At 38.8% G+C, this 22,854-nt stretch overlaps 1 protein-coding gene and 2 non-coding genes across 3 annotated transcripts; all 3 read right to left on the reverse strand.

The window, feature by feature from the left end:
• Nucleotides 1-3,532: 3,532 nt before the first annotated feature.
• pabir2,L (PABIR family member 2 S homeolog) lies at nt 3,533-16,922 on the reverse strand. The gene is made up of 10 exons (XM_018233125.2): nt 16,543-16,922; nt 15,075-15,153; nt 12,948-13,004; nt 11,769-11,812; nt 11,526-11,580; nt 9,733-9,834; nt 7,729-7,817; nt 7,229-7,293; nt 5,865-5,964; nt 3,533-4,380 (listed from the first exon to the last, which is right to left on the reverse strand). The coding sequence occupies exons 1-10, from the start codon at nt 16,641-16,643 to the stop codon at nt 4,236-4,238; spliced, it is 837 nt and encodes a 278-aa protein (XP_018088614.2). The 5' UTR covers nt 16,644-16,922; the 3' UTR covers nt 3,533-4,235.
• Nucleotides 4,449-4,579, reverse strand: LOC121397818. Its single transcript, XR_005963944.1, has one exon. It is a non-coding gene; the product is annotated as a small nucleolar RNA U109 (small nucleolar RNA).
• Nucleotides 9,389-9,529, reverse strand: LOC121397817. Its single transcript, XR_005963943.1, has one exon. It is a non-coding gene; the product is annotated as a small nucleolar RNA U109 (small nucleolar RNA).
• Nucleotides 16,923-22,854: the final 5,932 nt, after the last annotated feature.

Here is a 22,854-nt window from a genome sequence, read left to right on the forward strand (position 1 = left end):
TCTGCAGAACCAGTGGCTGCAGCAAAATAATCCTCCAAATAGAATCCCAGTTTATCTGTTTAAATCTGGCTCCATGATCTTTGTCCCTGCCAAAGGAGTTGGAAACATTAAAGGGAATGTAAAGGCAAACATAAAATCCAATATGGATCTCTACACAGTCGCCGACTGCTCTACAGGGAAACAAACAAAGCTGCTTGAGTTCTTGGAAGTAAGGTGGGAGGGGCTCCCCCTGCTGTTCGTAAGTATGATAGTTTCCCTGCAGAGCAGTTAGGGACCATCTGAAGTTTCCTTTCTGCAGCTGTCAGAGCAAGTAAAACGAAGGGGGAATTTCACTGTGTACAGTCAGGTTTCTTATAAAAATGGTAGACATTTTTTAATAAAAGTATATTGGAGATAGGTTTCTTTTTCATTAAAGAAAGTAAAAATGGTATTTCTTTTTTGCCTTTATATCCCCTTTAATGTTGCTTCCGACACCGTTTGTTTTCTGTAAGCATATAAAGCATTCCACGAGTATAAAATATAGGACAGAACTATCTAGAACAGGGGTCCCCAACCTTTTTTACTCGTGAGCCACATTTAAATGTAAAAAGACTTGGACAGCAACACAAGCATGAAAAAGTCCATGGGAGTGCCAAAAAAGAGCTGTGATTGGCTGTTTGGTGGCCTCTATATGGATTGGCAGCCTACAGGAGGTTGTTTGGCAGTACATCTGTTTTGTTTTTTGTACAACCAAAACTTGACTCCAAGCCAGGAATTCAAAAATAAGCTCCTGCTTTGAGGCCACTGGGAGCAACATCCAAGGGGTTAGTGAGCAACATGTTGCTAGCGAGCTACTGGTTGGGGATCACTGATCTAGAACAGCCTTTTACAGAGGGTGCAACTAAACAGAAAAAGTGATATAATCATACAATCTAAAGGGATTATGTTCTGTATGATAAAAGAGCAAACCTGGAATGGTGTCTTTCCTATGCTCCCTGCCATCAATGATTCCTTTATAGCTTCTTATACCCCCAGATAAGAATGACAACTCCCATGTAAAATCAATTTGTATTCAAAAAGCCATAACAATATAGGCACTTTTTCTTCATCAAATATAAATTAAAAAACACCCTGCCTGGTCGATAACACTTTGGCCATTAATATTTTCTACAGCGCCACAAATGAATCTCTGCATGGTTTGCTCCTGACAATATTGCAGCTTTCTTGGAAAGCAAATCAATGCCAATATTATACAGGGTCTTTGTATGGTCCTCACATAATTGAACAAAACAAGATCATTTTTACAAAGTGCTTTTCAAAATACTATCTTTACAGTAAGGCAACAATCAAAATAAATTCACGTACTTCGATGTACAACTGTAAGTTAAAAAGACCATTTTATAGATCTCCAGAAAGGAAACTTTTTCTGATGCCTGAAGATTCGATGTGTGCTTTATAACCAGGCGGAACATGAAAGGTTTAAACTTTATGTAACAGTTTGAAGTAAAACTAGACAAATTAATAATGGAGAATGTGAAGTGTGACTGGAAGGTCTAGAACGTTATTCATCAATGAATACATTAATAGCGGGAATTATTCAAAGGACTGAGAAATGATGCTGAATACTTACGATTTTTGTATGGATGATCCAAGCAATCAAAACAGTTCACAATGTAGTTCAAACGCATTTACAATGTAACCCTATTCATCTATTATTAGGACTCCATACTTAAAGGAGAAGGAAAGGTTAAAATTAAGTTAGCCTTATCAGAAAGGTCCACCTAAATATACCAGCAAACCCTGAAAGTAAAGGTCAAAAGAAACACTGCATTTCTTTCCTTCTATGGTGTACACATGGGCTTCTGTATCAGACTTCCTGTTTCAGCTTAAACCTCCTTGCCCCGGGCGTGAGCATGCTCAGTTTGCTCCTCTTCCCCCTCCCTTCTCTGCTGTAATCTGAGCCCAGAGCTATGAGTGAGCAGGGAGAGACTCAGGCAGGAAGTAATGTCAAACCAAGCTAATACCGCAGCTGCTATCCTAAACAAACAGAGAGCTTCTAAAGCTTTTTACTCAGGTATGGTAAAACATACTACAGAATAAATATAACATTCTAGCTTGCACTATTGCAGCTAATTTATTGGCCTCCGTAGCTTTCCTTCTCCTTTAAGTTAAACTGAAGAACCCACTTAAAGGAGAAGGAAAGGTTAAAACTAAGTAAGCCTTATCAGAAAGGTCCATCTAAATATACCAGTAAACCCCCAAAGTAATGTTTCTCTGAGTCCCCTGTCAAAAGAAACACTGCATTTCTTTCCTTCTATTGTGTACACATGGGCTTCTGTATCAGACTTCCTGCCTTCAGCTTAAACCTCATTGCCCTGGGCAAGAGCATGCTCAGTTTGCTCCTCTCCCCCACCCCTCCCTTCTCTACTGTAATCTGAGCCAAGAGCAGGGAGAGACTCAGGCAGGAAGTGATGTCACACCATGTTAATACTGCAGCTCCTATCCTAAACAAACAGAGGGTTTCTAGAGCTTTTTACTCAGGTATGGTAAAACATTCTACAGAATAAATATAGCATTCTAGCCTGCACTATTGCAGCTAATCTATTGGCAATAAAATGCCTCCGTAGCTTTCCTTCTCCTTTAATGATGTTCAGGGAGTATTTATTTTCATAAACAATTTTTCCTTTCCACAGACCTTTTTTCATTGAGCCATTTCACCATTCTTATTTCCACATTACAAAAGTGTCGGGTAAGTCAGCAACGCAGGTTGGAAAAAGGCACAATTCTCTAACAGGCTATAGTATGGTATATAACCAGCATTACTGATAGTGTTAATGTAAAAAAAAATATATAAATAAAAACAGAACAGTTTGTCGATACTGGCAATTCTTACTGTTGACAGGAATGTTACATTATTATTTTAATATGCAGTTATCCTTGACAATTGCACAAGTTACTTTTTCATATAACACTAAGAGGCACACTTATGAAGGGTCGAATTTTGAATTCATGGGAGTTCTTTTTAAAAATCCCATAAGCTCGAAATTAGACCAATCGAAATTTATTATAAAAAAAGATTTTTATTTTTTTTAAACTCGGGTGAATAGAATTGACCTGAAAACTCATATCGAATTAGATTCAATTTTTAAAAACTCAAATGTTGGGAAGGCTGCAAACTGCTCCAAAAAAACAAAACAAACTCCAAATTGATCCCTGGACGTCTCCAATCGACTAAAGCAGCAATTCGGCAGATTTTAGGTTGCAAATAGTTGAATTTGAGTTCTTAAAGGGCCAGAGTATGATAGATCTCAAAAATAAAATTAATTTTTAGAAAAACTTGAATCCATTTTTATAACTACCCAGTCGAATTTGACAGTTTTGACCATGAAAACCCCACGAAAATTTTAATTTTCAATTTGACCCTTGATAAATGTAGCATCACATTACAGTAAAACCTTGCAAATTACATGGGAGATTTTTTGTGCAGTAGATCATATTGCAGCATGCCACAGGTGTTCCCAGCCCAAGGTACAGTACTAAAATATTGTGGTCAACATTGGCAAAAGTCAGTTCCACACCATTGACAACAGTCTGAAATAAAATCAGCAACTATTTATGCTACCATAATAATTAACAGCTAGTATCTGTTCTATACATTAGCAAAGGCCTGACATGTTTCGTGTCCCCAGACTCAGGCTGGAGAAACGAAACGCTGCAGTCCTTTGCTTTTAACTATGGAAAACAAAATGTGATATTTTACTTCTTCTACAATCCAGCTCCTGCTTCTCTACTCGTGTGGTTTGGGCAGTTAATTTTTTCTGGTGTTTACTCCCTCTGCTGAAGGTATGGGGGGGTGCACCCAGGCCCACCATACATAGGTTCTACCCAGCACCTTACACACTGGTTTTCCTTTATTCTATTACTTATATAAACTGCCACCATGGTTCTGCTACAAATTTATAGTAATATTTAACCTAACATCATACTGGGCAAAATAAAAACATTTATAATTCATGATTGTATATCATATATATATATAATATATATATATATATATATAATCCTGTTAAATAAATAGGAAAAGAAATAAAATTGCAAAGCCATCAATAAATAATTGGATCACAATGGCAAATTTTGGGCACATCAGTGCATAATTTCATTGATATACAAGCCATGTGTTGCCACTCCAGTGTCCAAGTGTCCAAGGTGGTTGCTTCAAGGGAAAAAAAATTAAGTATGGTAACCACTACAGAGCGTTACTTTGGGGAAAGATCTTCCAGTGACATGAATGAAGAGAAGGAGCTTGAGTGGGCTGCCGGAGAATTGGTCAGATTGCTTTCCTTTGCCACAGAATCCCATGATGAGCTGATACTGCTGCTGCTTTCAAGATCTGAAGACAGGCTTGGAAAATAGAGAAGGTTAAAATGAATGTTGGTCAATGTAAGTCAATATTATGATGCAGAATGTTTTACTGTAGGAGTAATATACTCAGCTACTACTTTACAACTGGTAACCCTGACAACTCCTTAGGTTTTTCTTGCATGTTTGGAAATACTGCTGTCCCGCTAAAGAAGGAGCAATAGCATAATCCATCATGCTTCACTCATAAAATATGCTATATGCTTTACCTAAGCAATTGTGATTCTGTGGCCATCCAAAGATTTGTATAATAAACAATCTCTGTAAATCTTACTCATATGTTACCATTTATTTAATGCAATATTTTCAGCATTCATCCTACACTTACACGATCACACAAAAAGCACATCCAACCCGCAATTGCAACTTTTTGACTGCTAACCCTTCAGTGTTGTGGGTGGGACACCGTCTAGGTGCAGCTTCCTACTAAAGGTGTACATGAGTCTATGAAGCTTTAATAAAAATAGCTTACACTGAAAATTAAAGCCATAAGCTGCACAGATATCACATGGGCCAAAGGAGCAAGCAGTAATTTAGCTACATATCACATTTGAGGGATTGCCTTGCTAGAATCCATTAAAATACACAAGAACCATGAATATCCCATAAAATTTATAAATGGTGCTTACTGATGTCAGCAGTTATAAATCAGGTTATAATAATTTACTCCCTGTTGTAAAATATGAGACTGTTACAAGTTACCTCAGAGCTCTATGACCTATATAAAAGCACCTGCTTTTGCAATGAGGAAAAATGCTGAAAAATAATATGGCTTTGTGCCCCCGATCCCTCAGTTAACTTGCCCCAGCTATGAATAAAGTATATTCCGCCTTTTAACCTCCTGATCTGTATATGCTGAAAAGTTATCCAAGAGGTAGACACACATTTTTCACCAAGATAAAGCCGTTAACGATAGAAGTGTGTAAGAGCCAAGAAATTAAAAATGCTTGGCATACCATATGAACAATTTAATCTACATCTCCAATATGGTTCCAAGAAAAACTTAAAATACACTTCTTTTTGCTCTGAAGGGCTCTTGGAAAGAATAAATTAATATATAATATATAAATGTTCAACTTATAATAGTTACTTTGAATGTACACTGGATTACATATGTAACAGCTCAGCGAACACAGAAAATCAGTAACCATTATTAGGACTCCCCCTGATGGAAAGTTATTAGCAGTATTGTAAATAAATGCATTGCCTTTCCCTTTTGCGCAACTTAATTATGTGTCAAGAGAACAGTCTAGTATAATATCTAGTATAAGTAATACTAAAACAACCGGACTTGCTGAGTAATCATTGAAGACGATCCAAACAGGTTCTTCAGTTCAACTCGAAGAGTCCAGTTGTTTTAGAATTACTTATACTGGATATACCATGACCTGGATGAATGAAAATCTTCAAAGTCTAGTATAATGTTTTGTTATGCAGGCACTGAATAAGCAAACTTAGTCTCATACCAGCTGAAGTAGGACATGTGGGAGACATCAGAAGAAAGCATGTTTGTGGTCCCCTGAAAAAGTCTCTTGGGTTGATTTTCCACTTCCATCTCCATCTCGCCTAAAACGAAAGCATTGCTTAACTTAAATGAAAATAATTATATTCAATTAGCAAGACTCTAAACTCCATGTTTATAATGTTTGTTATTATTTAATGTAATATATGTAACGGCCAAGTTTAATGTGTCAAAGAGGCAATCAGTTCTCATACTCTGCAATCGTGCTTCAGCTAATCCTGTCTTTGATTTGCTCTAAGCCCAAGGAATATAGTATGGAACGAATCAGATGAGTCCCAGGAAGCATAAGGGTAATGATACAAGAGATTAGTTGTCCCGCGATTAATCTCCTCTAGTGCAGGCGACTTATCTCCTTCTCCAGCAGCTAACATGGAAATCACTGGTGAGAAAACATACAAGGCACAAAGTTTTCCCCTATGGTAAGGAGCCGTGCCATGTAAATTTCGCCAGAGGCAATTTGCATGTTAACCGCTGTGTAAGAGACACATAGGAAGATTCGGGGCGATTTAGTCGCCGGTGACCAATCGCCTCTTCTTCGGACGACTAATCTCCCTGAAAAAACTTTCCGTTGGCTACAATCTAAATTGCAGACGGGATGGCACTCGAGTGATTCGTTTTCCGAATTCGCCCGAAGTTTCCTCGTCAGGCAAACTTCAGAAAACAAAGTGCTCAGAGTGCCATCCTGCCGCCGATTTAGATTCTAGCCGACGGGAAGGCTTTTCGGGGAGATTAGTCGCCCGAAGAGGACATTTTTTGCCGGGCGACTATTCTTCCCATGTGTCTCTGCCCTAAGCATTTGGAGAAGATTAGTCCCCTGCACTGGAAGAGATTAATCGTAGGGTGACTAATCTCCTCATGTGTCATCGCCCTAATGAACAGAGAAACAAACAAATGCTAAATAGAATAGAGTTTCTTTTGGCTTCATAACTCACCTACAAAATGATGAAATGTAATATATTGATGATTAATTTGCCTCCTATAAAATTTTGAATTTATTATTCAAACCTTTGCTGGTGGTGTTCCTAGATACTGTAAGTAGCCCTTCAAGCCAAGAGCATATTCCTGTCCCTTTTTCCCAGAATTTACCAAGGCTACTGTAATAATTCACATACATGTATCAAGCTTATATTCCATTGTATTATTCTATTATTCTGTGAACATGGAGAAAAATCTTGCTGTATGTTATAAAAAAAATATTAAAAACCCCAAGAAATAAAATTACAAGTTATTACAGGTGATTTAACCAAGACACTCACTTTAAATATGTTTTGCCTATGCTCTACTTTCTAAAATAGTTACTTATTTTACCTTTCCTTTTAATAGGACCAAATGCACTTGGGCGTATATAGTTGACAGGACTCCGGCTTCTTTTGCTGAGAAAAGAATAAAAACAAAACTATAGAAAGCATTTATGATTTCCATTTCCCACCTATTCTAAACTGGACTCCAAAATATATCATTTTATACAAATGACCAATTATAATGAATACTCTTACTTAATGCTACAATTCATTGCCACACTTCAATACTATAGATGCAGCTTTTTCATATAACCCCCAAGGGCCTGTGATTTCTAAATATGGACACCACTTCTAACTAATCAGATTGAAAAAAAGAACAAGGCCTCAACTCTGAATGTCATTACAAAATTCCCTTTCATGTACTTCTATTGTATCAATCAATAAAAAAAAAATCAAAAAAAAAAATCATTATTTCACCTTTATATCCCAACCTATATTTGAAGGAATTAGCATTATATCACAGACTGCAGTAAAATGGCTTACTAAACAAAACAAGCTAGGACTTACGTTGAGGAACGCCTTGTAGGGCTGGGGATAGGACTCGGGGGCAGGCCATTACTGCTCACAAACATTTGTAAAGATGGAGAGAAACATTGCTATGGAAGAAAAACAGACTGCTACTAAAAAAAGCCCTGCTAAAGCACCACAGTGTATTACTTTTCAGCAGTCATGTTAGATCACTTTTAAGAGGAGCCAGCAAAAATAACTGGGTGCAACACACACACAATATTACACGATAACGTGTTTTGAATCCCCTGGTAATGAAGGGAAAATTGCTAGATTGTGGAGATCTATTCGCTGACTAAACAATGACCTTGCCATTTTCAGAGATGCTTTGGAATAGCGATTAGTCGCCCTGCAATTAATCTCCTCTGGCCCGGGGTAACCAATTTCTCCAGTGGCCAAAATGAAAATTGCCACTGGGGAAACACTCAATTCGAAGTTTCCTTCTGAGGAACTACAAGCTACTTAAAGGGATTCTGTCATGATTTTTACGATGTTTTTATTTCTAAATGACACTGCAAATAACTCACTTTACAAAATAAAATTTAATTCCTGAACCAGCAAGTGTATTTTTTTATTTATAATATTGGTGTGTAGGCAGCCATCTCACGTCATTTTGCCTGGTCATGTGCTTTCAGAAAGAGCCAACACTTTAGGATAGAACTGCTTTCTGGCAGCCTGTTGTTTCTCCTACTCAATGTAACAATGTGTCGCAGTGGGACCTGGATTTTACTATTGAGTGCTGTTCTTATATATACCAGGCAGCTGTTATCTTGTGTAAGGGAGCTGATATCTGGTTACCTACCCATTGTTCTGTTAGGCTGCTGGGGGGGAGGGGATGATATCACTGCAGTACAGCAGTAAAATGTGACTGGAGTTTATCAGAGCACAAGTCACATGACTGGTGGCAGCTGGGAAACTGCCATGTCATATTTCAAAATTAAATATAAAAAAAAATCTGTTTCTTTTAAGAAATGGATTTCAGTACAGAATTCTGCTTGAGCAGCACTATTAACCGATTTTGAAGAAAAAAAAACCAACCCATATGTGCACAGTACCGGGCTGCGGGTGCTTCTTCTCCCTAGAGGCAGCAGTAAGAGATCTACGGACTTATTTACCAGCTCAAGACCCAGGGCGAGGGGCAGCAGCAGTAGGCAGAGCCGGCCCGGGGGGATTTTTCTAAAGGAAAAGCCCCCCAGAGGTGTCATCCCCAGTGAAAAGACTGGCCAACGATAAAGCCAAGTACGTGAAGACTGCCCAGAAGCAGCAAGGTGTTTATTGGACGGGGGTGGCAGCACAGGGGACCCCCGGGGTAGCTCGGCATCAAACAGCAGCATTTTCGGGGCCGCCAACAGGAGGAGACTGGGCCAGGAGGGCACGACGCCGGTGCGCAGGGGCAGTGGACTCGTTTCTGTAAGTTATTTCTTAATAAAGGCTTTGCTATTTTAAAGTTAAATTTGTCTTGGTGGTTTTTTTTCATTGTATACTAACGAAGTTTTTTTGTTACTGTTCCTTTAAATAACGGTTGAATAAAGCTTACGGTTGAATAAAGCTTCTGCTTGAAATGGCAGGTATCATACAAATTAGTTAAAAGAGCCTTAAGATATTTCCATATTACATCGTCTTTAAATTTCCACTGTCTAAACATTATAACAATGATATGAATTGTGGGAGTAATATACTACCACTCAGCCTGTACTCAACAGCTGGCAGCCCTGATAACTCCATAGCTATATAATATTGCATGCAAAGGGTAAAGAGTATTCCACAAAGGCAGGAATACTGTGCATTCCCCAACATGCATAACAACATACAAATATATTTCACCATAATATCTGCATTACATCACTATCACAAAGATAAAGGTAGATAAAGACAAAAAAGAAAACAGCAGATACGACACGACCTGCACTGTTCTTTACAAGATTTTCTATTATGTTTTTTCTTTTGCTAAGGCGCTGGTTTTGGGAACAACAGTAATGGTTGATATTTGTATATGTTTCTTACCTTTCCAATACCTCTTGGAGGTGAAGGAGCTGGAGACACTGGGATAAAGTCAATGCGCTTTGGAGATGATGTTTTTTCTATTATCTCGAGATCAGTATCACTCTGTCATAATAAAGATTCATAAACATGAATTATGTAAATATGGTCAGATGCATAATTAAGAGTCCCTCCTTCACTACAGTGCCAGTAACCCCCCCCCCCCAAAAAAAAGAGAAAATGCCCTGAAGGCACTTTGTTCACTTAGTAAGTACTTTTGAAACTTCAGTATAATTTCTAGAAAGTACTAGATTTACATATGAGAACAGACGTGGCTTTTGGGGGCAGGTCATGTATAGGTTTTATCTAAAGTTCAACTGCATACTAAACATATCAGGGTAGGGCTTTGTTTAGACAACAGGTAACAGATATATTAACACAAAATCAGACACAATGCACAGTATTTTAAAGGACCAGTAACATAAAAAATGTGTTTCTTTGTAACGAAAAAAAACAAGACAGTTTTAACTTTTAAATCGCAAAGCTTTTATTAAGCAATTACTTACCGATTCTCTGCATGCGCTTCTCTTCAGAAAAAGCGACAGGGCGACGATCCATCGTGCGGCGCTCGATTTCTCCTCCCTGTCTACTCTTATATAAGGCAGGGAGGAGAAATCGAGAGCCGCACAATGGATCGTCGCCCTGTCGCGGTTTCTGAAGAGGAGCGCATGCAGAGAATCGGTAAGTAATTTCTTAATAAAAGCTTTGCGAATTAAAAGTTAAAACGGTCTTGTTTTTTTTTTTTATCTTACAAAGAAATAATTTTTTTTTTTTTTTTTAAAATGTATGTTACTGATCCTTTAAGAAAAATGAATGAATCACTTTAATTGGTGGGAGCTACTTTTACTTTAAAAGAACCCTTAAAATCTGGTTTATATGAACGGTGACTCTCTACTCCACTCACATGGGCTGCACCCAACTGCCTTTGCAATTTAAAAGCATTCACTTATCTATACACAGAAATTGGACTTGAATTATGCAGATTTTGTTTCAAGTTGGAGCCCCCTTACCTCATAACAGATCTTCTAGATGGATTGTATAGTGTCGCCAGCTTTGGCTGTGATCTAGTAACCTTTATCTTGTAGAACAAATAGGCTTCCCCTCAAATGTCACCCTACATAGACTTCTGGCTACTGACTGCTGCACACAGCCCTCCTAAGGACACCTGCCCCACAATTTGTTAACCACTGGCTTAGAGGGTATGCCTCATAATCACAAACATCTGTCAAGAGATGTATGCTAAATAAATGAGCAGCTGTGGAGAAGCTAAACTTAGGGATTGTCATAAATTAAGCAGAAAATGAGTTATGTCTGTATTACACTGATGCTACAGGGCTGATTATTAAACACTGATGCTAATTGCACTGGTTTCTCTGCTGCCATGAAGTAATTATATGTATTAATTACTAATCAGCCTTATATTGTGACATTTATATTCTATGGGTACCGTATATTTTGAGTAGGTCCCCAAGCTCAGTAACTAACAGCAGCATAGACCATGTGTGAATCAGCAGAAATGTTGCCATTTTTTTTTTGAGGCACAGATCTTTCCTGCTAAAGGACTGTGGTTGCCTTGGGCTGGTAGAGAAGCCCAAAACATAATGTATGTTTCTAGGCTAGCTTAGTTAAGCTTTAATTTGGCTTTAAAGCCTGGCACAAACTGCCATACTTAAGGTTGACCAAGACATTAGTTTCCCTTTTACATCAGGGGAAGAAAAAAAAAATAAAAAAAAAAAGTCACAGTTTAGGACACTAACCAAGTTAAAGCTTTCTTCCCAGGACACAATCATCTGCATCGATGTTTGCACTTCCCTTTAAAGAAGATATAAAATAAAAGGCTCATGTTACAGTACATTATTTAAAGATTTTATCAGAACATTTAGCATTTCGCTGAACTGTTATTTTAAAAAAATAAATGAGACTTGGTCTAACACCAACTTTCCAAGACACTAATATTATGCTAGCATTTCCATGAACGTTGATGACAGAAAATAAGCTACCTTTCCCTAGCCGTTTCTCGGTCCATGACATCCAAAGTTTCTTCCTGAAAAGAGAGAGAATAACAGTGTATAATGATAAATAGGTTTTATAATAACAAGAACCATGAATATTCTGTAAATGACATCATTATAAACAGTGCTTGGTGATTGACTTTAGCTTTGCGTCTTTCGATGGACATGGAACCCCGTGGTGATTTAGAACATCCTTATTGGGATTCTGTCATACTTTTTATGTAGTTTTTTTTTTTTATTTCTAAATGCACTACAGCATTCCATTCACTCCACCATTTACAATTTTATTCCTGAACCAATAAGTGTATTGTTTTAATGGTAATATAGGTGTGTAGGCAGCCATCTCAAGTCACTGTGCCTGATCCTGTGCTTTCAGTAAGAGCCAGCGCTGCACAATGGAACTGTTTGAACATATGCTATTGTTTCTTCTACTCAATGTAACCCGGGGAGTTACAGGGAGACTTGGATTTTTACTATTAAGTGCTATTCTGTTTTCTACCAGGGAGCCGTTATCCCTTACCCTTCTCTTTGGTCTGTTAATAGGTTGCTAGACTCTAAATCGCCGGCGGGACGACACTCGGAACGCTTCGTTTTCCGAAGTCGCCCAACATTTCCTTGAGAGGCAACTTCGGAAAACGAATCGCACTGATTGCCATCCCGCCGGCGATTTACATTCTAGCCAGCAGGAGGCAGTTCGAGGAGTCGCCTCAAAGAAGAGGAGATTTGTCGCTGGGCTAATCTTCCCAAATCTGAGTGTGTGTCTCTGCTCTTACAGTGAGGAAAAGGTTTGAATACAACCATTTTTATTTGAAAGCATACGTATGGAATTCTTATTGTTAGCACTTGTCAAAAGAAAAGTATCAGTTATTAAATGCCAACAAGCCTCCTGGTCTGCCATAAGGAAAAGTCTTTATGTAGATGAATTCTTCATAATCTAGGTACAGTTGAAGGATGATGCACAGAACTAGGTTCCATGCTAGCATTTTGGTGCAACTTACCATGTAATAGCTGTGCATGTTGTAGCTTTACAATCTAATTGTAAGAACAAGACACTACAGAACCACAAATGCAAATTCAGATAAAAGAATTGGGATTTTTGGTAGCATAAGCTCAAGTTATCTATCAACTAAATACATGGATTATGTTGCTTGTCTCAGTAAAACTCACCCTTTTGAGCTGATAAAGTCTGCTGCTGGGAATGCAAATTGGGGAAGATGCTGGCATCTGTAAAACAATATTAACTATTAGGAGAATCATAATAAATAAAACCACTAGCCAAATTTTTTTTTCGTGTGACAGCAACAACCAAGCCTTGACCACTGAGCAGGCTTACCATAGGAAACCAAGAATTAAAACTGGGGAAGAGCTAACAAAGTTAGTAAAGGGCTGTATGTTTACTGATGTAAATGGTGATATTCTGTGAAAATTTCCACATTGTTCCTTTTGATAAGCTCAAAGCAAACCTAAAACATGCTTGACTAGTTTGTGCCAAACTGACCAAGGTATTTGAGCTATCTGAAGATGTTCGTGTGCTGTCCAGTAACCCAGTATCGTATGATGTGTGGCGTAAACACAGTGGGACATGCTCCAGTATAAAAGAATCTGGTATGGTGAATTTCGAGCTACAGTACACTGAATATACTTTTTGCCTATTGTTTTATTCAAGGAAATCAGTTATTTCTTGAGATTAAGAGAGCAAACAGTGAAAATGAAACTACTTCATGTTTGGTACCTTGCAAGGTAAATTATTACGTTACCAATCCACCAGCATAATGGACTCCTGCTAACAAATAAGTTACAACCGTGGGTATAGGAAGGAGGTTTATGAAATGGTAATTGTAAAAATACCTGATGGTCTAGTGGGGCGCAAAATACTCCCACCACACTCACTGCGGGGACACCCGCTCCAGTCATCTTCTTCTTCTTGTCTCAAAACTCACACGTGCCCTTTATTTTGGGCATGCCACATGACATCATTGTGCTGGCGCAAAATTCAAATATTTAAAGGCACCACAAGCTATTCTCGTTGCCCAACATAGGTCTATTGTTAGATAGTTCCTCAGTGAGATTATTGTCTGGTTTCCTGTTCTTGACCCTTTCCTGACATCTGCTAATTTGATGCCTGTTCCAACCTTTCCCTGTTACCTTTCTTCCTGATCCTGACTTTGTACTACATTACAGATTGGTTTTAACCCCATCCTGTGTCCTCGACTACACTTCTGGTTCCTGATTCCATACTGCACAGTCTGAATAGTATTGACCCCAGTCTGTCCCCGCGACTACGCTTACTCTTTCCCCGTCCTTCCTGTCACATGTTATGGTTCCATTGCCTGCCCAGAACTCTCGCCTTGATTGTCTCACTTTAAGACCTGGCTCCATCCGAGGAGCGGATGGAGCCAGGTGAAAAAGCCATGACCAGAACCTTGGTGTTTGTTCTGGATAGCAGATGTGACAGTAAGCTAATTATTTAACTCACAAGCCAAACATGCTCAAGGAATAAAAACCGTAGTTGAAACTTAAGGCCAATTAACACAAGTGGCTACGGAACAAATAAAAACAATGCTGTGTTTCAGTGCTGTGATATTAACATATCACAGTAAACATTTCAGTGTAAGATTTGTTTTTACGATTGGTGAAGGGTCTGAATACTGTTGCAAAACACTAAGGCCCCGGACACACATGCGCATTTTTGGCGTGGTGACCGCAGTGTAAATACGCTAGCATAGCGTGCGATTACCGAAGCTTGAAACCGGTTAACGTATTTACGCAGCGGTCGGCTTTTTTAAAAACTGCACTGTACTTCCATGCAGTAAGACCGAGTTTCTGTGCGGTAAAACCACGTGTGTGTCTGTGGCCTAATCGGATATGAAGACAATTTCAAAGGAGACACCAAACTAAGGATCAGATTCTTCTCTTTCTTAAGGGTGGTGGCCTCACTAGGCAACTTCGGAAATCCGAAGTGATCTCGCCAGCGATTCATATTCTTGCCGGCGGGAAAATTAGTTGCCCGCAGTAGAGGAGATTTGTTGATGGGCGACTAATCTCCCCTTATGCCACCACTCATAACTGCAACACCCTGTTTTAGTTAAATTAAAAACAAATTAGAAATGACAAGCTAAGAATAAGGTATTGCCAAAAGAACAAAACCCATAATATCCGTATTTTGTTATGCTTGACAAAGAAAGCAGGTTAAACTGGCACATTATTACAAAAGCATGTTTCTGGCTAGCTATGTGGAAATGCATCGTTTTACGGAAAAGGACAGCAGATGTTAGAAATTAGTTCAGCGCTTACCAGACTCTGTTGATTCACTACTGTGGTACTGTTCCGACGTGCTCTTACAAAATCAGCCTGAAACACCGGTGAATTGTCACTGAAAGACACAAACACTGTCAGAAGCAATAAGGGTCATTCTTCTACTTTATAGAGCACTGGTAAGGCCCCACCTAGAATATGCCGTGAAGTTTTGGTCTCCAGTGCTCAAACAGGACATTATTGAATTAGAGAGGGTACAGAGAAGGGCAACTAAGCTGGTAAAAGGTATGGAAAATCTTAGCTATCAGGAAAGACTGGCCAAGTTAGGGATGTTCAAGCTGGAGAAGAGGTGCTTAAGGGGTGATATGAAAACTATGTATAAATATATAAGGGGATCATATAATAATCTCTCTAATGCCTTATTTACCAGTAGGTCTTTCCAGCTGACACAAGGTCACCCATTCCGCCCAAAGTCACCCATTTTTTACAGTGAGAGCTGTGAAGATGTGGAATTCTCTCCCTGAATCAGTTGTACAGGCTGATACATTAGCTAGATTTAAGAAGGGGTTGGATGGCTTTTTAGCAAGTGAGGGAATACAGGGTTATGGGAGATAGCTCATAGTACATGTTGATCCAGGGACTAGTCCCATTGCCATTTTGGAGTCAGGAAGGAATTTTTTCCCCCTCTGAGGCAAATTGGAGAGGCTTTAGATGGGTTTTTTAGCCTTCCTCAGTTAGGCAGGCTAAAGGAGAAGTCAACCTGAACAGGGAAAAAACCCTCCCCTGTGTAGCCCCCCCTCATGCAAATGCCCCTAACTTGTTACTCACCCCTCGGTGCCATCTTCTCCCGAGTGCTCTTCGTCCTGCTTTGCCCAGCGTTTTTTGGCGCACAGTCACAAAGTTTCAGGAAAAAAGATTGGAAACTTTGTGACTTCGGGCGCATGCACAGTTGGAGGCATTTGCCGGTACGGAGCTACTGTGCATGTGCCCGAAAGTCACAAAGTTTTCAATCTTTTTTTCGGAAAATGTAGTGACTTTCGGCGCATGCGCAGAAGATCCTTACCGTTAAATGCGTCGTACTGCGCATGTGCCAAAAAACGCCGGGCAAAGCAGAAGAAGAGCGCTCGGGAGAAGATGGTGCCCGTGAACTCCGCAGCAGAGGACCTGCACCGAGGGGTGAGTAACAAGTTAGGGGCATTTGCCCGGGGGGGCTCCGTACAGGTTGACTTCTCCTTTAAAATAGAGTTAAAAGGTTGTACCTGTGTGTCTTTTTTCAAGCTAACTTACTATGTCACGCTTAAAATGTGCCAGTTGAACTTGTAATATTTACTGATTTAGTAATGGGCCACTGCTCAGCCCCTCTTACTCCTCTCACATTGTGTCAATTCGCTGCTTATTGCTGACAGTGGATGTTTATGAAGAGGAGCTGCTCTCATGTGCTTCCCCTATGGTTCCATCAGTACAGTCTCTCTGCAGTGTCTCCCCCTGCTCAAACCCTCCTTCTTACCTGAGTCCATTGATTAGAGGGGCGCTATTGGACCTCCTCAGATTCCCATCACTCGGGGGCCCCGGCATTTCCAGCTCCAGCTCCATTTTCTCCTGAGCCATTGTAGCGTCGCTCCCCGGACTCTCCTGAGGGTGTGAAGCGCCGGCTTCTCCCCTCCTTCCCTCAATAGATCATATCCCTCCCTCGGGCACCCGCTTTAGGCCCCACCGACCGAACAGAGACTCCAGCCCGAATCCAACCAGGGCCCCATAACACGGGAACGTCCGACGGAACACGTAACCCCGCTCCACTTCCTCCTCCCGCCTTATTTCTTTCCAAAGCTAAACAGCTAAATAGCAGCTCAGGCCCAAGCCTCCAACACAACTTGCGCCGTAAGAGCGGCGCATGCGCACAAAAGCGAAGTCCCTGAAACGGTCACAGATCTGTACTGTGGCCTCTAAAAGACACTGGGAAAGATTTTGTTTAGCTGTAGCTTTATTAGTTATATTTCCTATTCCCCGCGAGTATATATTGTTTTTAGTGACAGCCATACGTTTTGTTATAGTTACTGCGACCATCAAAAACAGCTGTTTCCTACTCACAATTGCAGCTAAATGATATGACAATAAAGTTTATATGTGTCACATTTACACAAGGTGTTCACTCATGCCAAGTGTAGATACATAAGGGACATTCAGGTTAGAGAACAATATACACCTTGGGGCCTTTCTACTAACGCTTGAGTTGATTTGATACATTTAAAAGTTGACTAGAAATGATGTATTTTCTGTCACTCACTAATTCCCAATACCTGTTTTTGTTTACCTACATTTTGAGAAAATCATATCAAAGTTACCCACCTGTTTATTCTAATCACAATTCACACAGCTCAACATTTTCAGTTACGCTCTGATTCAGTTTTTAAAGGAAAACTATACCCCCAAAATGAATACTTAAGCAACAGATAGTTTATATCAAATTGAATGACATATTAAAGAATCTTACCAAACTGGAATATATATTTACATAAATATTGCCCTTTTACATCTCTTGCCTTGAACCACCATTTCGTGACTCTATCTGTGCTGCCTCAGAGATCACCTGACCAGAAATACTACAACTCTAACTGTAACAGGAAGAAGTGAGGAAGCAAAAGGCAGAACTCTGTCTGTTAATTGGCTCATGTGACCTAACATGTGGTTTGTATGTGTGCACAGTGAATCGTACGATCTCAGGGGGCGGCCCTTATTTTTTAAAATGGCAATTTTCTATTTATGATTACCCAATGGCACATACTACTAAAAAAGTATATTATTATGATAATGGTTCATTTACATGAAGCAGGGTTTTACACATGAGCTGTTTTACTCAGTATCTTTTAATAGAGACCTACATTGTTTGAGGGGTATAGTTTTCCTTTAAAGAGCACACATAAAAACGACATCATGAGATCTCAGGGCAGATGAACCGTTAAATGTAAAAATTGTTTGAAATTTATGTGAAATATTGTAAAAAAAAGAAATAGGAATGCCACATTTCTTAGCACTTGTACACGAGTACTTTAACCTGCGCTGTGTGCAGCCACGGGAGCGCAGAAAGGAACGAATGTTATTCTTTTATAGGGGCCTTTACGGACACAGATGTGTGTAAGAGCTAAAAGCAGGCGAAATGCAACATGCTCATGTGTACAAGCTCTTATGAAAGGGAATGAGGGAGGATGAAGTGCCAGAAAGAGGCATGAAACGCGTCAGGTGACCTAACATGTCATAGGGTAGGAGTACATCCGTAATGGATGCCTGTTTGTTGTTTTAATCACCCCAATAAAGCTGGACATTTGATTTTACTCCATACGTGTGGAATGGTTTTCTCAACCACCAAAAATCCTGTACTAGATTCTACCCAAATCCTGAACTTCAGCTACTTCCAGGATTAATCCTGCAGCCCCAAGATGGTGTGGAACTACACCATCTTAATGTTCTCAAAGAGGCAAAGGCATTAAATGAACAGTAACATCAAAAAATGAAATTGTTTTAAAGTAATACAAATATAATGCAGTGTTGCCCTGCACTGGTAAAACTGTTGTGTTTGCTTCAGTATCACTACTATTGTTTTTATAAATAAGCTCCTGTGTAGCAATGGGGCAGCTTTTCAATGGAGAAAAGGCTCAAATGACACAGCAGATAGCAAATAATCTCTGTAGAACATAATGTTATCTGTTGTCCACTATTTATCCTGTGCCATATAGCCTTTTTTTCAATTTCCGCCATTGCTATGTCACAAGACATGAGGGTCCCTGGGAAACTGACAATATGTCTAGCCCCATGCCATATTTCAAAAATAAAAAAGTCATGTGCTAACAATTGGAGATGATTAAATGGTTTACACTGTGGATTAGTGGGATACATTGAAAGGGAAATGATTAAGAATGATTTGTGACAATTTTTGAAAGGCCTATTTAGGATTTGTGTGGATATTAGAATATTTTAATTACATTGATATATTTCAGAAAGTTTGTCTTGATAGCGTTAGAATGGGACCGTTAATCCAGAACACAATATATATTGAGGTATGAGGTTAAATATTCTAGTGTTATTTGCAGCTGAATACAAATTGCAGTTTATGTCATAACCGTTCCAAGTCAACAGCAGTCTGGTGTTTCAAACACTAGATGTTTGCTTGGGGTCAAACAGTGATGTAGTACTAGTCAAGTGGACCTGTCACCCAGACACACAAATCTGTATAATAAAAGTCCTTTTCAAATTAAACATGAAATCCAATTTTATTAAAGCATTCATAGCTGTTGTAAACTCATTTAAACATCTCAGCTGTCAATCAAATATTGTCTGCCCCTCCTCTATGCCCTGGGCATAGAGGCGGGGCAGACAATTTCTTTCACTTTCCATTCAGCACTTCCTAGAAATTGCTGCTTCCCCACATTCCCCCATTCTCTTTACAGTTTAATTGAGTAGCCAGGGCATGGGGATGGACATCAGGTCCCCCATTCTGGTGCACAAACAAGATTCAGAGATGATGCAAGGCTTGCCTTAATAACAGTGTCGACAAAATGGCTCCTGCCTGGTTGCTATAATTATGAATTCCCAGACTGGAGGAAACAAGATTCAAATAATTTATATAGTGTAATTAAAGTTCATTTTGCTTGACTAATGTGATAAAATAGGATTATGATAAAGGATATGATAAAGGTCCCCTTTAATTTGCGACACAGGCAGACTTTATTCCACTGTTTGTGGGACTGTCTATGTATAAAAACTTTCTGAATACAGGTTAGTGATTGGGCTATGAGTGTTCCTGTGACATGCTGTTACCCAAGTGGGCAATTTAACTTACCCATTGCCAATAACAACATACCAAAGGCAGTATGACACGTTTGATGACTATATTTGTGGTTGCTAAGAAAACAGTCCTGCAGTGGTGGATACAAAATAGCCCACCTCCTTTCACACTTAAAAAAAAAAAAAGCCGTTTCATGGATTTCAAAGTGAATGGATAGAGGCATCTAAGAGGAAAAACACACTGATACTCTTTTTTTTCTCTATTTGGGAAAGCTGCATTGATATATTTCCATTAGAACTTAAAGGGAAACTAAAGTCTAAAATAGAATAATGCTAGAAATTTTTGTTTAGTTACTTACACAATTTTTTCATTATTTATCAAGGGTAAAAAGTAATAAAATCTACAAATACAAAATTATGGCAAGTAAAAGCTTTCGAGGTCATGTAGAAGTCAATGGAAATTCCCTTTCTTCTCTTACAAAGATCAGCCTTTCATTCATGGCTTAAGAGGTTGTCACCTGTTATATCTGAAGAAGTTAATAGAATACCGGCTTTAAGTATTTAAAGTTTCTCCGCAGGGGAATCTTTAATAGAGAGAGCTAGTCACGGCTTTTATAAATAATAATGTGCAAAGAAGTGAGTGCAAATTATTTTTGAATTCTACTGTTTTAATGTGATAAGATATATATTGACTTTATGGATATTGTTAAACTTGAAATACTACTTGAATTTACAAACTGTGATACATGGAATAGGATACGAACACCCCACAGAGGCAATTTTGGGATCATACTAACAAAGTAGGGTTAATCCCTCTTAACTTTTGATTGGTTTTAAAGAAAATGGGAGGGTTTAAATGCCGCATAGGACATGCTGTTTACAGAGACACCTATGACTGAGCGCCGGAGGGTGCAAAACGCGTAAGGTGGGCCTTGTGGGGTCAGTGTGTATCTGATTTTAATGCTAATTTAAATAAAATATTTTTTTAACTGAAGAAAAAAGCCTTGGGACAGTTATCTTTGGATATAGGAATTTTTGGAGGTTTTCAGACATCAAGGGGCAGATTTACATATGGTAGAATATCGAGGGTTAATTAACCCTCGATATTCGACTGCCGAAGGTTAATCCTTCGATTTCGAATATCGAAGTCGAAGGATTTACCGCAATTAGTTCGATCGAATGAAAAATCGAACGATTCGAAGGATTTTAATCAATCGATTGAACGATTTTTCTACGACCAAAAAAACCATAGAAAGCCTATGGGGACCTTCGCCATAGGCTAACATTGAGGTTCGGTAGGTTTTAGGTGGCGAAGTAGGGGGTCAAAGTTTTTTTTTTAAAGAGACAGTACTTCGACTATCGAATGGTTGAATATTCGAACGATTTTTAGTTCGAATCGTTCGATTCGAAGTTGTAGTTGAAGGTCAAAGTAGCCGATTCGATAGTTGAAGTAGCCAAAAAAACATTTGAAATTCGAAGTTTTTCTTTATTCTATTCCTTCACTTGAGCAAAGTAAATGTGCCCCATTATGTCTCTATTCCTGCTTCCAAATATACTCTATAAATAAATATATATATAACAGTCCGCAAGTAGTGAGTGCACACTGGGAACCATTCAATAGGTTTGTTTAAAACTTCATTTTATTTAAGTTAATTAAAAAACAGGACGACGTTTCGGTCCACTTCTAGGACCTTTATCAAGACCATGATTGTTTATAATTAACATCTTAAATAGACAGACATACAGACACTCACCCAATCGTGTAAACCCGTGAAGGTCATGTGAACGCAAGGGAAAGCCCACTCACCAGCATGTAAAATATTAAACGTATAGGTGTTGAAACACTGTGAAAAGACAGTATAAAACATTTTAAAAGCTTATAGCATGTTAGTACAAAAGTTACAAAAAGTTACCAGACTGCAGAGCGACCTAGAAACTTAATTAAAGAGAACAGTTTGGAAAGACAGAGCACAGATTATACCACGTACTAAGTGTCACTATTTGGAGAAAAGAAAAAAGCATCTTACTACATAGCAGAATTGATTACATACTGTTGCAAAAAAATACACAGGAATTATTACAAAAAAATGTTACAAAGAAAAAAAGAAAAAATGTTGCAAAGAAAAATGTTACAAGAAAAATGTTACAAAAAAGAAAGAAAGAAGGGGATTATTCACATTATAGTGCTAAACTTACTCTCTCACCTCTGTTGCAAAAAACATGTTAAAGGACAGTTTTCATTAAGACCTAAAGGGGCCAAAGTATTTAGCTTTTTTATCCAAAAGACTTCACGTTGAAGAAGAATATTCGGGCGATCACCACCCTACTAAAAAACATACCTGGTTGACAGGTGATAAACCAGGGTGCTTTAAATGCCCTACCTGCACCTCCTGCCGTTTTATGTCTCCTGGTCAATCGTTCTTACATCCACAAACCGGCAGGCGGTTTGCTATTCGACATCATATAACTTGCAGTACCACACATGTCATATATTCGATAACTTGCCCGTGCGGTTTGTTTTACGTGGGGAAAACAGATTTGACCCTTAGATTAAGAATAGATGGACATCGGTCTGCAATAAGTACAGCTTTCAGGGATGGTAAGACCACAAAACCTGTTGCGAAACATTTTTTGGAACATGGCCATAGGCTTCCAACTTTTAAATATTTTGCCATTGACCATATCCCACCACTCCGGATGGGTGGTGATCGCTCGAATATTCTTCTTCAACGTGAAGTCTTTTGGATAAAAAAGCTAAATACTTTGGCCTCTTTAGGTCTTAATGAAAACTGTCCTTTAACATGTTTTTTGCAACAGAGGTGAGAGAGTAAGTTTAGCACTATAATGTGAATAATCCCCTTCTTTCTTTCTTTTTTTGTAACATTTTTCTTGTAACATTTTTCTTTGCAACATTTTTTCTTTTTTTCTTTGTAACATTTTTTTGTAATAATTCCTGTGTAATTGTTTGCAACAGTATGTAATCAATTCTGCTATGTAGTAAGATGCCTTTTTCTTTTCTCCAAATAGTGACACTTAGTAC

This window comes from Xenopus laevis, chromosome 8S (genome assembly GCF_017654675.1).
Source record: "Xenopus laevis strain J_2021 chromosome 8S, Xenopus_laevis_v10.1, whole genome shotgun sequence".
In the NCBI taxonomy this organism is placed as follows: domain Eukaryota; kingdom Metazoa; phylum Chordata; class Amphibia; order Anura; family Pipidae; genus Xenopus; species Xenopus laevis.